The 14,317-nt window shown below is 37.8% G+C and overlaps 1 protein-coding gene across 1 annotated transcript in view; it reads right to left on the minus strand.

Moving 5' to 3' along the window:
• LOC149840816 (ribonuclease H2 subunit B) overlaps positions 1-14,317 on the minus strand; it is a 125,914-nt gene that overhangs the window by 102,517 nt on the left and 9,080 nt on the right. Inside the window, exon 2 of the mRNA XM_090003364.1 lies at positions 13,624-13,701. Coding sequence (XP_089859490.1) covers positions 13,624-13,701 — 78 coding nt within the window. The remainder of the gene's footprint in view (positions 1-13,623; positions 13,702-14,317) is intronic.

Raw genomic sequence — 14,317 nt, forward strand, 5'->3', positions numbered from 1 at the left:
AGAGGCAAATTTTGCCCTTCATTAGGAGTTTAGATCTCTCTGGACACCTTGATGGGACAATTCATGCCCCACCAGAATTTGTTTTGCAAGAGGAACGAGATGATAAAGGGGAGGTTTCGAGCAAGTTGATTCGCAATTCAGATTTTGTAGCGTGGAGGAGAAAAGATCAAGCAGTTGTGTCTTACATTACCTCTACTCTGTCTCAGGAGGTATTAGTAGCCATTCCAGATGAGTGCTCGGCCATGGAACTATGGCAGACATTGGCCCAGACATACTCCCAGATCTCAGAGGCCCGAATTTTACATTTGAAAAGAGAGTTCCAACTTTTGAGAAAGGACTCTTTATCTGTCACAGAGTATATGAATAAAGTCAAGATTATTACAGACCAGCTCGCCATGGTGGGTTACGAAATTTCTGATAGAGATAAAGTTCAACAGGCACTGAATGGACTTGGCTCTGATTATTACATGCTAGTCATGTCTCTTCTGTGTCTACCTTCGTTGCCTAATTTTGAAGATCTACGGGAAAAACCGCTACAGTACGAAGTTTCCATCAGAGGCGAGGAGATGGCCTCCAATTCGACCAACCATGTTGTTCTAGTCACAGGTTTTATGTCGGGCAGGGGACGTTGTGGTTTTCGAGGAGGACGTGGACAGGGACGAAATGGCCAAGGGGGCTGTGGACATCATTACCTTTCAGGAAACCAGAGTTCTAGGAATGTATCCACTTATTTTCAATGCAACAAACGAGAGCATATTAAGGCGAATTGTTGGTTCAATCCGCAGAACAAAGGAAATTTTAATGGCGCTGGGCTTCTACACGAGGAAAGTCAGGGGAAGGGCCTAAGGATGATGAACACGATAATGTGAAGAATCTCCTCATATCTGCACTTTCAGGACTGAGCTTCAAACAAAGTGAGCAAGGGACTTGGTACATTGATTCTGGAGTTGCCGCACATGTGACAAGTGATTTTGGTAAGATTTCAACACATGTTCCTTATCGTGGGAAATACAGTATTAAAACTGGCGATGGTGCTCTCCATCCTATCTCTCATGCCGGAAATGTTTTTCTCTCATTACCTAATTCTTCCTTGACTTTATCTGATGTTTATCATTCTCCCAATATTGTTAAAAATATTGCTTCTGTTTCTAAACTTGTGGATGATACTAATTCTTCTGTCGAATTTACTCCTTTTGTATGTGTCAAGGATCTTCTCACGAAGAGGACGCTCGTTGAAGGAGAACGACAGGGAAATATGTATGTCCTCAAGGAAGCTTCTTTTGTTCGTGATGATTCCTCCAACACATCAAACACTCAACCAGTTTTGCCATCGTTGTCTAAAAGTGTTTTTAGTCTTTCTCAGTTTAATAAGCCAGAAATCTGGCATCGTCACTTAGCTCATTGTAATCGTTCTTTTGTTCAGAAACTTGTGTCAAAAGGGCTTGTCCCGAAGTCCAGTTTGCGTCTTGAGTCCGATATTTCACTTTGTTCTAGTTGCCAATTATGTAAGAGTCATGCTATTCCTTTTAATTCAATAAATCAAAGAGCTTCCCGTCCTTTTGAAATTATTCATTCTGATGTTTGGGGACATGCTCCTCAACCTTCTTTATCTGGAAGTCGTTATTATGTCACTTTCATAGATAGCTATTCCAGATATACCTAGATCCATTTTATGAAACACAAGTCTGAGGTGTTTAAGTTGTTTCGCTCATTTCATGCTCTAGTTTGCAATCAATTTTCGTCTACAATTCAACATTTTCAATGTGATGGTGGGGGAGAGTATTTATCAAAAGAATTCACTGAATTTCTTCAAGATAACGGAATAAGTCATCGTATATCTTGTCCACACACACCTCAATAAAATGGTGTAGCGGAAAGAAAACATCATCATATTGTGAAAAGTGCACTCAGCATGCTACACGACAGCCATATTCCTCTCAATTTATGGACCAAAGCCTTTCATTCTGCTGCTTATATCATCAATCGGCTGCCAATGAAGCTCCTAGAAAACCAAGCTCCATATTTTACATTATTTGGAGTCTATCCTAATTACAATGAATTACGGGTGTTTGGTTGTGTGTGTTATGTTCATATTGACAGTTCTCAGCGTAATAAGTTTCAGGATAAAGCATGCAAATGTAAATTTGTGGGATATGCATACCAATACAAAGGCTATCGTTGCTATGATCCCATCACTCGTCGTGTCAGGGTCTCGCGACACGTGTTCGATGAGACTAATACCGGAGACTTAATGAGTGCAGATGGCCAAAATCTAGAAATTGAAGGATATCAGCCATGGCTTGCAACTGAACTATTTGATCATATAGAAACACACGGTACCCTGTCAAATCTTATGCAACCCATTGTACAGAATGAGCCACATGTACACGCACAACGGGACGAGCCGCCCGATAGACAAGGGTCCGCTCAAGATGTCACAAAGTTTCAAGAGGTTATCTATACACAGCGCAATAGGAACCATGATCAGAGACTTGATGTGCTACCCAGGCAGTCTGCAAGAATTCGCCATCCCATCGAACGGTGGGTCAGTTATGATAACTTCTCCACATAATTGCAATTGTTCATCTCTCAAATTGAAAAGCATGATGAACCTGTCACGTTCTTACAAGCATCTAAATCAGTCAAATGGGTGGCAGCTATGAATGAGGAGATAGCGGCTTTACATGAGTGTGGGACTTGGATGGTTGTTCCCAGACCTTTAGACAAGAATGTTGTAGGGTCTAAATGGGTTTATAAAATAAAGTATCAGCCAGATGGATCCATTGAACGTCACAAGGCGAGACTCGTAGCCAAAGGCTTTACACAAGCATACGAACAAGACTATGAAGAAACCTTTAGCCCCGTGATCAAGATGGGAACCATTCGATTAATCTTGTCTTTGTCAGTCAACTAGATGTCAAAAATGCCTTTCTCCATGGGAGTCTGAAAGAAGAGGTGTATATGAAACAACCCCCGGTTATGCAGAAAACAGTCCCATCACACATGTTTGCAAACTACAAAGGTCTATTTATGGGCTAAAGCAAGCCTCCCGCTCATGGTTTGATAGTTTCTCCCTTGAAATTCTAAGGCATGGATTCATTCGATCTCACTTGGACCATTCTCTATTCATCTTCCGAGATCCTCAGGTAACCACTCTCCTCCTTATATACGTGGATGACATTATCATTACTGGAAACTCGACTGATCACATAGAAAACACAAAAGTTTTATTGAGTCAGAAGTTTAAGATGAAAGATTTGGGCAATTTGCGGTATTTCTTGGGTGTTGAAGTTGATAGGCAAGGTGAACGTCTCTCATTAACGCAACATAAGTATACTTTGGATCTGTTAGATAAGGCAGGAATGCAAGATTGTAAACCTCTTTCCACTCCCAGTGTGCTTAATCATAAGCTTGGCTCTCAGGATGGAGAAACATATGGAGATCCCACACAATATCATAGTCTTGTTGGTATGCTCCAATATCTCACCTTTACTAGACTCGACATTGTGTATGCAGTCAATCAAGTCTCGCAGTTTATGCATGCCACACGCACAGAGCATATGAATGCAGTCAAGCGGATTCTTCGATACTTGAAAGGGACCCTTGGGGATGGTCTAGTTTATCATCAAACTAACGCTAAAGATACACGACATCGACTAGACGTGTATACAGATGCAGATTAGGCTGGAGACCCAGTTGATAGGCGCTCGGTATCAGGGTATTGCGTTTTTATTGATGGGAATCTCATAGCCTGGAGCAGCAAGAAACAGCATTCCGTTACGCAATCCAGCACTGAGGCTGAATATCGATCTATGGCAGCAACCACTGCAGAGGCCACGTGGTTAAGACATCTTCTCACTGAATTAGGCAAGAATGTTTTGCCCACTACTCTCTTTTGTGACAACCAAAGTGCTATACAAATAGCTTTCAATCTTGTTTATCATAATCGCACAAAGTATATTGAGATTGATCAACACTTCATTCGGTAGAAAATTAAAGACAAAGAGATTGAACCAGCTTATATCCCAACCGCAGATCAAGTCGCTGATTTGTTTACTAAGGGCCTCACAAGTATAAAATTTTGGTTTTTAAAGAACAAGTTGTCCATGGTGGAGCACCATGCACAACTTGAGGGAGGGTATTGACACTGGTGTTATTCGGATACAGGTCTGGGACCCGATTCATTCTTATACATATTTTTCATGGGTTGTCTGTTGTATTTGGGTCTGATGTTATATTCCAGACCCGACCCACATTGTATTCTTAATATATTAAGGCATGATGGTGAGTCGATAACTATAATCACACATCGACGCCCCTTTTACATTGCCTCATCTTCTTCCTTTTCACACACATAGTCTGGTGTGATTCCTCACATCCTTCACTCCTAAACATAGAGCATACCTTTTAGCCATTCATTCATATTGTGTACCCTTCTGTTACAATGAAGCCAAAAGTTTACCTGAATGGGAAAAAACCATACATATAGAATTAGATGCACTTTGAATGAACTAACACTTGGGAAATCCTAAGTTTACCCCCCGGAAAGAAAACCATAGGTTGTAGATGAGTTTTCAAAGTCAAAACAAAAAATTATGGATCTTTGAAAAGACATAAAGTCAGGTTAGTTGCCAAAGGATATTCTCAAGAATATGGAGTAGATTAAGAAGAAACCTTTGCCCCTGTTGCTAGGAAGACAAATGTTCGAATCCTTATAGTTATTGCAGCTATTAAAATTTGGAATATATTCCAAATGGATGTTAAAAATGCTTTTTTAAATGGCAACCTCAATGAGGAAGTATATATAGATGTTCCACCAGGGTTGATAGCACTTAAAGGTAAAGTGCTTAAATTAAGAAAATCCTTGTATGGGCTCAAACAAGCACCTAAAGCTTGGTTTGGCACATTTAACAATGTTATTACCAAATATGGTTTTAAACCATGTTATACGGACAGCTTTGTTTATCAAGAATACTTTTGCAGGTATTGTAATTTTACTTCTATATGTTGATGATATGTTGATTACAGGAAGTGACAAAGAAGAAATTAAAAACTAAAACAATTTTTGAAAAACTCTTTTGAAATGACTGATCTTGGTTTCCTAACATACTTTCTTGGAATAGAAGTGTCATATTCTAACAGAGGATATATATTGTCACAAATAAAGTTTGCTTTAGATATCATTTAGAATTATCAGATGACAAAGAATGAAGATGTGGGTTGATGATGGAGTTCCTTTGGACAATCCAACTCCCTTCAGACAACTGGTTGGATCTCTTATGTATCTAAGTATTACAAGACCTGATCTTTTATGTATCTAAGTATTACAAGACCTGATATAGTGCATGTCGTACATGTGGCCAGTCAGTTTCAGCATACTCCAACTTCGGATCATATGGGTGCAGTCATGAGAATCATCAAATACATTAAATGCACAATCAATAAAGGAGTCTTTCTATCCTCTTCCTCCTCGTTACATCTCATTGCTTACTCAAATGTTGATTAAGAAGGGGATCCAAATAACAGGTGTTCAACAACCAGTTTTTGCATGTTTTTAGGTGAATCTTTGATTTCGTGAAAGTGCAAAAAACAACAAAAAGTATCGCTATCATCTACAGAAGCTGAGTAAAGAGCAATGGCGACCACAACCATGGAAATCGTATGGCTCAAACAACTAATTTTAGATATGAGAGTTCATCTTTAGAATCCTACAAGATTATGATGTGACCACAAGAGTTTCATATACATTGCTCGAAACCACATGTTTCATGAACGAACTAAGCATATAGAAATGGAGTGCCACTTTATTCGTGAAGAATATTTAAAGAAGACTATTGATCTTCCCTATGTGACATCGGAATATCAACTTGCTAATTTCTTCACCAAGGCAGTGTGCTCACCAAGATTCAACTTTTTAATTAACTTTCGGTGATTACACCATAAGTTTGAGGGGGAATGTTAGAAATTCACATGCTATATATACGTATATACTTGAATATATATGTATATATGTATGTAGATGGAATCCAATTTGTAATTTCTATTTTTATTTTTCCTTTTCTTTCTTTTTCATTTTTTATTTTCAAAGTTTGACTCTTTGATCCTCTTTCTCTAAGTGTATAAATATTGGGGTAAATGCCCCATTGTAAAGTGTATTTTTGTAGTCAGGTTTACTGTCAATAAAGATCAATATTTCATATGTGTGTCTTGTGCCTTAGTGCATTTTGATTATGCCCTAGTGCATTCAAGGAGTGAATAGTATTGTCAAGTTCTTAGTAAAACTTGATTATTTGTGAGTTTCTTTTCAGAAACTTACATAGCATGATTTACTATGTGTCAATTTTAGGGATAATTTCTGTACAGTTTGTTTTCTTATCAGCATATATCTATTGGCTGCTGAAGGTGCATATTTAAATAGCATGTGCTGATTCATTTGCATGATTAAATGAAGCATATAATGATTTTTTTTGTTGTTTTATTTTTTTCAACCTGTTCAGATTTAGGTATTAGTCGACTTAGGGTGTTAATATCTTGACTGTTCTGCCTAATGGACTGTTAACCTGACCCAACTATGCCTGTGGGTCTTTTAATCGCTGAAGCAGTTAGGTGGTTGTAATTTGTATCATTAGCATGATCAGTTTATGTTGTTGGCACTGAATAAAAGTTCAGGTATTTGATTGTGCATGTTCAGATTTTAAATTGTGGCAAGAATATGTATCTAACCTGATCTTGTTAACACACGAATACATTGATCTGAACAGGGAGCTTAAGTACAGGTAAATTCTGAATTTTTCTAACTACAGTCTGAACCATTGTGAACCGTGATTTAAATCTGAATATAACTAAAACAAATCTGGGCTTTTACTGGACATGCAAATCTAGGATTTTTAAATCAAGTAAGAATCCGAGTTTTTGCTTTAATCCGATAAACATGGATCTTTGGTTATTTAGTTAAATCTGAATTCAATTAAAAAGTTGATTCTGGTCTGTTGTAAAAACAAAATTGGTTTTCAATCACGTTATTAATCAGATTTTTGGCTGTCATACATTCGATTTTTTTATTATTACGATGTGCATTCAATTTTTTTTAGCCACGAATATGCATTGATATTACAGTTTCAAGTGGAATTAATATGAATAAACATTGGTATTCTCTTGTTCTTGTGAGTTGGTGAACACTTAAATTTGTAATGTTATTTAAGTGGATTAAATTGTATACTAGTTATGATTGAACCAATTGAACCACTCGTAGGCCTTTGGAGGCCAAATGCTTGTGTTGCTTTTGAAAATAAAAAATTATAAATGCATTGCTATATTATTTTATAATGCTTCTGAGTTAATTTCAAAGTAGCATAAGTGTTATACTGTTAAAATTCACGAGGGTAAAGGCCAAATTAGATAACGCATATCGATTTGCACATTGTGTAAAGAACCTTTAATTAATTAATAATGGTATAAGAAACCAAACAGTGTAATTAAATTGTTTTTCCTTGGTTGCCCTCTGAAATAATGGGATCCTTGGATGGCGGTCATGCGGAACCATGAGGATACTGAACGTCATATGCATTATTTACCCCAAGAACCCGATGAGTTGTTCGTGTTCCTAACCACGATTGTAGGAAACTTACACCACTTTGTCTGAGGGTGTTGTTGTTTGACTCAGTTGCAGTTATTGGTATACCAAGAAAAACGGGGTTGAAGGGTGATGATGCCCTTATCGTGTCGGCATTAGGTGATGATTCCTAATGTTCCGATTTAGGATGATGATTCTCGACGACGATCGAGAGACATGTGTGGGATCCAGTTAATAAAATACAATTGTGTGATAAGATACTACTGAGGACTGCCTTGGACTTCAACATTTGGCATGTTTTTAGTATTTGCGGGTTTTATGCAAAATAAAACTTAAATGTGTTGCACTAAGTATGGACATGCATTCAAAAGCAATACTTAATAATTAAATTAAAAAGGCATTCATGAAAGATGCATTGGTTCATGTATCTCTAAATGTTTATGTAACATGTGGTTTTTCGTTGCCTTAATTAAACTGGTTTATATTACAAGCATGTTTTAAGCGTGAATGGTTTATTAAGGTCCTCTTAAACTTATGTTCGATTTGATGTGTGCTCTTTTTCTTTCTGCAGGAGTTTGAGAGAGTTTTGTATTCTTACCCTGTTTTCAAAAACTTTTTTCAAGTAGTGAGGCTCAGTGATGGCAGGACCGGCTTGATGGAGGGAGCAACGGTTTATGATTTGGTGGACCGGATTCTGACCGTCATAGGAGTTTAATATTTTTGGAGAACTTATTAAACTTGAAATTTAATTATTTAGTTAAATTACATTCAATTAAATTGTAGGTTGAATAAAATTTATGTTTGGAATGTATGTTGATTTGTGGTTATGAAATCTATATATGTGCCCCAGATCCCTGGGATATCTTTCTACGATATTTTAATATCATTTATTCATTTAAAAAAAATCATAATTTTTCTGAGGGTCAGTTTGGGGTCGTTACAATCACCCATATCAATGGATAATAGAAGAATTGTATCATCTAATTCCAAGTTTTGAGGGAGAGAAAGAGGAGGAAGATGAGAGAGAGAAAGAGGAAAATTGTGAGAGGGAGAGAGATGAGTCGAGAGGGAGACAGAAAGAGAGACAAAGACGAGAGGAGTCCATGAGTTGCACAGATAGGACAACGCTGTGACAGGCTGAGAGAGACAGCAATGCAAGGGGTGGACAGAGTCGAGAGAGAGAGAGAGAGAGGGGGAGTCAGGGTTCTTTAAAAAATACTGACACGGGTCAGGGTTTTTTTTACCCAACCCGACGCAGTGCGGGACTCAATCCGCAGCGTGCCCGCACTTCGTCCGATGGTGGTACATGTGTCGACATGGGTACGACACCTTAAATGGGGTATCCGTGTTACATAGATTATGAGTCAAACTGAGCCACAAGATATGATAGAAAAACTAAAACAGTTAATCCTTTCTTTTAAGAAAATAAGATAGAAAACAAGGTTGGGTGTGAAGGAAAAAGTCAAGAAAGGAAAAAGGTGTATTTGGATCTCATTTGAAATAAGGACAGTGATCGACAAGAAGATAGGCAGATGTGAAGGGAGACTATATAAGGGAAAACATACAAAAAAAAATGAGAAAAAAGACTACATATATCATATCAAAATAACATCTAGTTTAGCTTAGGATTTATCTAGAACCTACTTACTATTAAAATATATATATATATATATTATTTCCTTGTATCCTTTGTGATGCCCACTAGAAGCAATTTAGTCTTTTCATGTAAAATATGCATGCCCATTAGGGTTACTTTTTTGTTTCTTTTTTTTTCTTTTTTTCTTTTTTTATTTCATTAAACCATATAATGGGGCCCTCATTAGAGCCGTTGGGATACCCGCCAACGGTCACAATGTGACCGTTGTGGGGCTCCCAACTACTCTATGGGAGCCCCCTTGGGTCCCTTGTTGTGTATAAATATGGGTGCTTGGCCACATCTTCTAGCAATGTTTTTTCAAGCATTTCAGTAAGAGATTAGATTATTATTTTTTAAGTTCTCTCTTCTCTCTTGTGCATGTTTGGTGTTTGCGCTTTGTGGCATATTGTATCTTGTCCATTAGAGACATTGTGCTTATGTAATTGTACCTTCTTGTAGTCACTTTGTGACATTGTTTTCTTTGGCACTTGTATTTCATTACACTTACTACAAAAGAAAATGCATCATAGAAGAAATGTAACGCCCCGAAATTTAAACCCAGATTTTTGAGGATTTTTTTTTTTTTGAAGTGGAAACAACAAATGATTCCAGGGTTAAGCATTTCAGAACGATACAGGGAGATAAAAGAAAACCACACCATTTATTTTTATTTCAATAATAATAGAATCCAACATCAGAGTTTTCACATTATGAATCTCAAATTAAAATTTTCAATCTGAAAGAAAGTAGGATCGTCAGGGAACAAATAGATCCAGTCCTGGTCAGCGCCTCATCCTGCTTCGCTCATGGACTACTCTGTGCCTGAAAATGATAAAAATTATAGGAATTAGACTACCACGTCTAAGTAGGAAAACTGTAATCATTCTTGCAAGTAGATCATGTGTCAGGTGTGTGATGTGGGTGTCGTGTGTGATTTTCGGTCTATATATAAACACATAAGGAAGTCGATGCAACAGCAATAACAGACATATATCTAGATAAAAAGGTAGATTATGTAACAGTTATACTTAATCACAAAAAGCATTTTATGCAACTACAACAATTAAGCAAGGTATTAAGCAATTAAAGCAGAACTTACACTAACATGAATAACATCTATATAACATCCATAATATGAATTCAATTAACTAATATATGCACGGTTTAGGATGTCGTTTTCATCATAAGCACCAAATATAAAGCATGATGGAAGAGTATGTAAATGTCTCTTTAATGACTCCAACACAGTGTTACCTAACTGTTCTAATTGATATTTATCTTTTCTTTTTCCACGGGTACACGCGGGCCAAGGCAACCATCTCAGAAGAAAACGTTCGGGGGTATATTATTCAAGGGTATTTTATTAACCCGAACATTTTAACTGAGACTGAAATCCCAAGGGAGCGGCCAGTGACCGAGAGAAACTCCCAAAGGCCAAAACCAAAACAGGATGCATCCCTAACTTCTGCAGAAGAACAAAGAACTACCACCTAGGACAAATTGGTAGTCTGGGTCCCCCAACTCTGAGGACTGGGACCAACGAGTCGCTTTACGCTCGAAACCAAAACATGTGTCCCCAGAGTTTTGTACCACCTACCCTCTCCAAGGTAAGCCCAAGAACAAAGTGGGTTAATCTTTTCATTTAATTTATTTTCCGAAGTACGGGGTATTTTCCCCAACTTCCCCCCACTACCACAGCAGTAGAATTCCTAACCTTAGTCATTTTACTAAGGTGAAATAGGACAGTCCCCATTTATTTGCCATATTGATTTCATAACCCACCCTAGGTGCTCCGGTGCCTTTAAACCAGTCAAGCACAATGCCCGATGTCTTTAACCCAGTTAGACATTCAATCATTTATAATAAGTTTTTTCATCAGTTTCATTGTCATAGCCTACAAGCTAATAGTTCCAATACCCGTATCGGGTATTCAACCCATTTTGTCCATTAGGCAAGGTTTTCCAATGTAATACCCTACTAAGTGAAACTATCTTTTATTGGTTATAGCATATCAAATGACAATATTAATAGCATATTGCAACATCGACCGAACAAGACATACCAAATAAAGTATCTCGAACATCACTAAGAAGCACATGATTTAATCCAATTTATTCTGAGAAAACAATGAATTCCACTTAAACAAATCACATCCAGCATACTTTAACTATGAGAAAGAAACTTATGAGACTGCAACATATAGAATTTCACCCAACATCATGCATACAATTATACACTCTTATACATGGTTTCAAGTACTCAGATCTGATCACATCTAACAAACTAATAGAAAACTACAGACTTAATAGAAAACCCCAAATTAATGTATTGCTCTAGTATTACAACCATCAAAATAGCATAACATCTCTAGACTGTCATACACTTAGAGATTTGTTATTTTAACAAAACACACATTCCTGATTTAATATTTTAATATGTCAATCACGCAAACTCACAATTTACTGTTTAAACATGTCACCAATTCCGATCAGCCGTTTCAACCCTGAGAACCGGCAACCAGTTTTTTTTTGTTTTGTTTTTTTTCTTGAAAGCCATGCAGCATAATCGCATAACCACAATCTGTTTGAGTCACAAATATACTGGTAAATATCACAGAACCCTAAGCTGTATGGCGCCGCTGCAACCTTGCACAACCTCAAATAATAATTGTGACTTCTACCTTAGCTCATAAATGTTGAACATTTATTCAGTCACCCTGTTGATCAATATAATCATGAATCATGCATATACAAGAATGAAACATGAATCATCCCAAAGTGATTTTATCACAGTTCCTAATACCATTTATTCAGGAAAAGCCCAAATCCATTTTCTATCGAACACCCTAAGAGTTCAAACCCTGACTATATGTATGATTACCAGGAAATTCCTAAAGTATACCTACTTTAATGATACACAAATGTCATCACTGTACACATGTAATCAGAGGAATTCAATTCTGATAAAAATGAATAAAGTCTGGTTACAGGTAGTTAAAACATAGGTATTCAGACTTAATAGCAATTAATAACAGCATATTAATAGAGAAAATGACCGGAAAGGAAATCTGATAACAGGTTAGACCTTACTCATTTACACAGATTCAGTTATGCATCACAGGAATTTGATAACCATTGTTATGTAATCTTAAATGAACCAGACCAAAGGGATCGGCTAACCTGCTATAAGTAAATTTCTATTATAAAAGAATTTCTATTATTTATGAACCATTTCACATTTTAACAACTTGTGCATTATAATGGCAACTCATATAACTAAAATTCATAGAATGTATTACAGTATAAAACCAAGAGTCGAACCCCACCCAAATCGATGTGGATTTGAGACTTTAGGGTTAGGGTTTGGGGGTTTTCCGGCGTGGGATTTACTGAAATCCCCAACTGTCACAACACCCCTCGTGATTTGGGGATTTTCGATTCCCCCTTCCCACTCACTCACACCCCCAACACTCGAGTTACCTACAGAAAAAAAAACAGTAACCTACCATTATCCGGCGAGGTTGTTGCGGCATCCACGAGAGGGGTCGGTCGGCCTGGACAGCACCACCACCGGCGAGGTTGGCTCCTCACTGCAAGGCCTCGAGCTGCAGCCCGAGATCGGAGGTTGATTCGAAGTTTAGAGAGGTAGAAGAGAGTGAGAGAGAGAAAGAGAGGTTCGGGGTCCCCTATTGTAGGTGGGTTGCCTCCCGAAAAGGGAGGAAATCTTACCTGTCCGGCGGCTGCGGTGTGCTCCCCCACCTCCTCATCCTTACGCGTTAGGGTTCCACTGAAACCTAACGCTCGATACGTCGGGGGAGGGGTTTTCCCCCCCTCTTGTTACGTGTATCGGGCAACCCATATCGGGTTGCCCTCCCCTTTTCATCCCCCCCCTGTATTAAAACTTTACAGGGGGTGGGTCGGGTCCGGGTCCGACCCCCGACCCGAAATGCTGGACCCAAATTTGATTTGGGTCCGGGTCGCTTGAACAGCAGTGGACCCAGGGGTTGGATCCACTTGGGTCCGAACCGTGGATTTGAAATATCTAATTTCTTAAATATTTATTTATATAATATTACTAAAATACTCTAATATACGCAATTTTCTTTTGGATCCAATAACGGATCCCAAGCCCAAATCCACATAATTCTTAAGTTTTAGTGTAAAATTTGTGGTTGTTACAAGAAAAATGTAAGAGAGCAACCAAGGAAGATTATCCAAGTTGCTGTATATGATGTCTTATCCATTATAAGCTACTATTAAAACCAATATATGTAATGAAAGCATATTTCCAGAACCACCAAAACTAACCATAATTACAAAAATAACATTATGTCTGCCCTTGAAAAAGGTTACAGGTTAGTACATGGAAAAGTTGCTATTGTGATGAGAGGACTGCTGGAGATGGCTATGCATACCTGATTTCGGATGGCGAAGGGACAAGCAACTTTCAAGGCTTCCAGATGAACAGGATTTAGTTTCAGAAGCATTAGCACCTAAAGAAGTGTGACAATAAAACAAGAATAAGCTTGAAATAGAGTAAAAGACAGTGGACCTAAACCGCTCTTTGACAATAACCAAATATAAGAGAGCTGAATCCAACACTTTCAGTTTGGAAAGCCACCCAAGAAAGATTAACAGTTTAATGATCATTTCACCAAAACCATAAAAATGCACATTACAAGAATATTTGTTTACATAAACACATACAATTACCATAAGCATCATTTCATTCAAAAGATTGAACTGTCACTGTGCACAGGCTGAGAGGTGAGGCAGAATCTCATGGTCACCCACTTAAGCCACCAAACCTTGGATTGTGATCCATGCAGCCGCTTCCTAGTTCTTTGTCCACTAATCAAAGTCTTGAATTGTAATATCGCGTATTTTCACACTTAGTTAAAAATCGTTTGAACCTCGATTTTTAACTGATGCTTTTGAGTATGGGCTTGGCTCAGGTCTCATCAAGTAGGTCTAAACGAGCCATTTAAAACATAATAAAGAATTTTACTTTCGACCTTTAAATTCAAGCAAAATTCGAGCGAAATTCAGAATTTATATTCATGTGATATATCGTTGGATGCGTCTCGGAACGCCGAGCGCAACGATATG

The sequence above is a fragment of the Nuphar pumila genome, chromosome 4, assembly GCF_984573655.1.
Source record: "Nuphar pumila chromosome 4, dmNupPumi1.hap1.1, whole genome shotgun sequence".
NCBI lineage: Eukaryota > Viridiplantae > Streptophyta > Magnoliopsida > Nymphaeales > Nymphaeaceae > Nuphar > Nuphar pumila.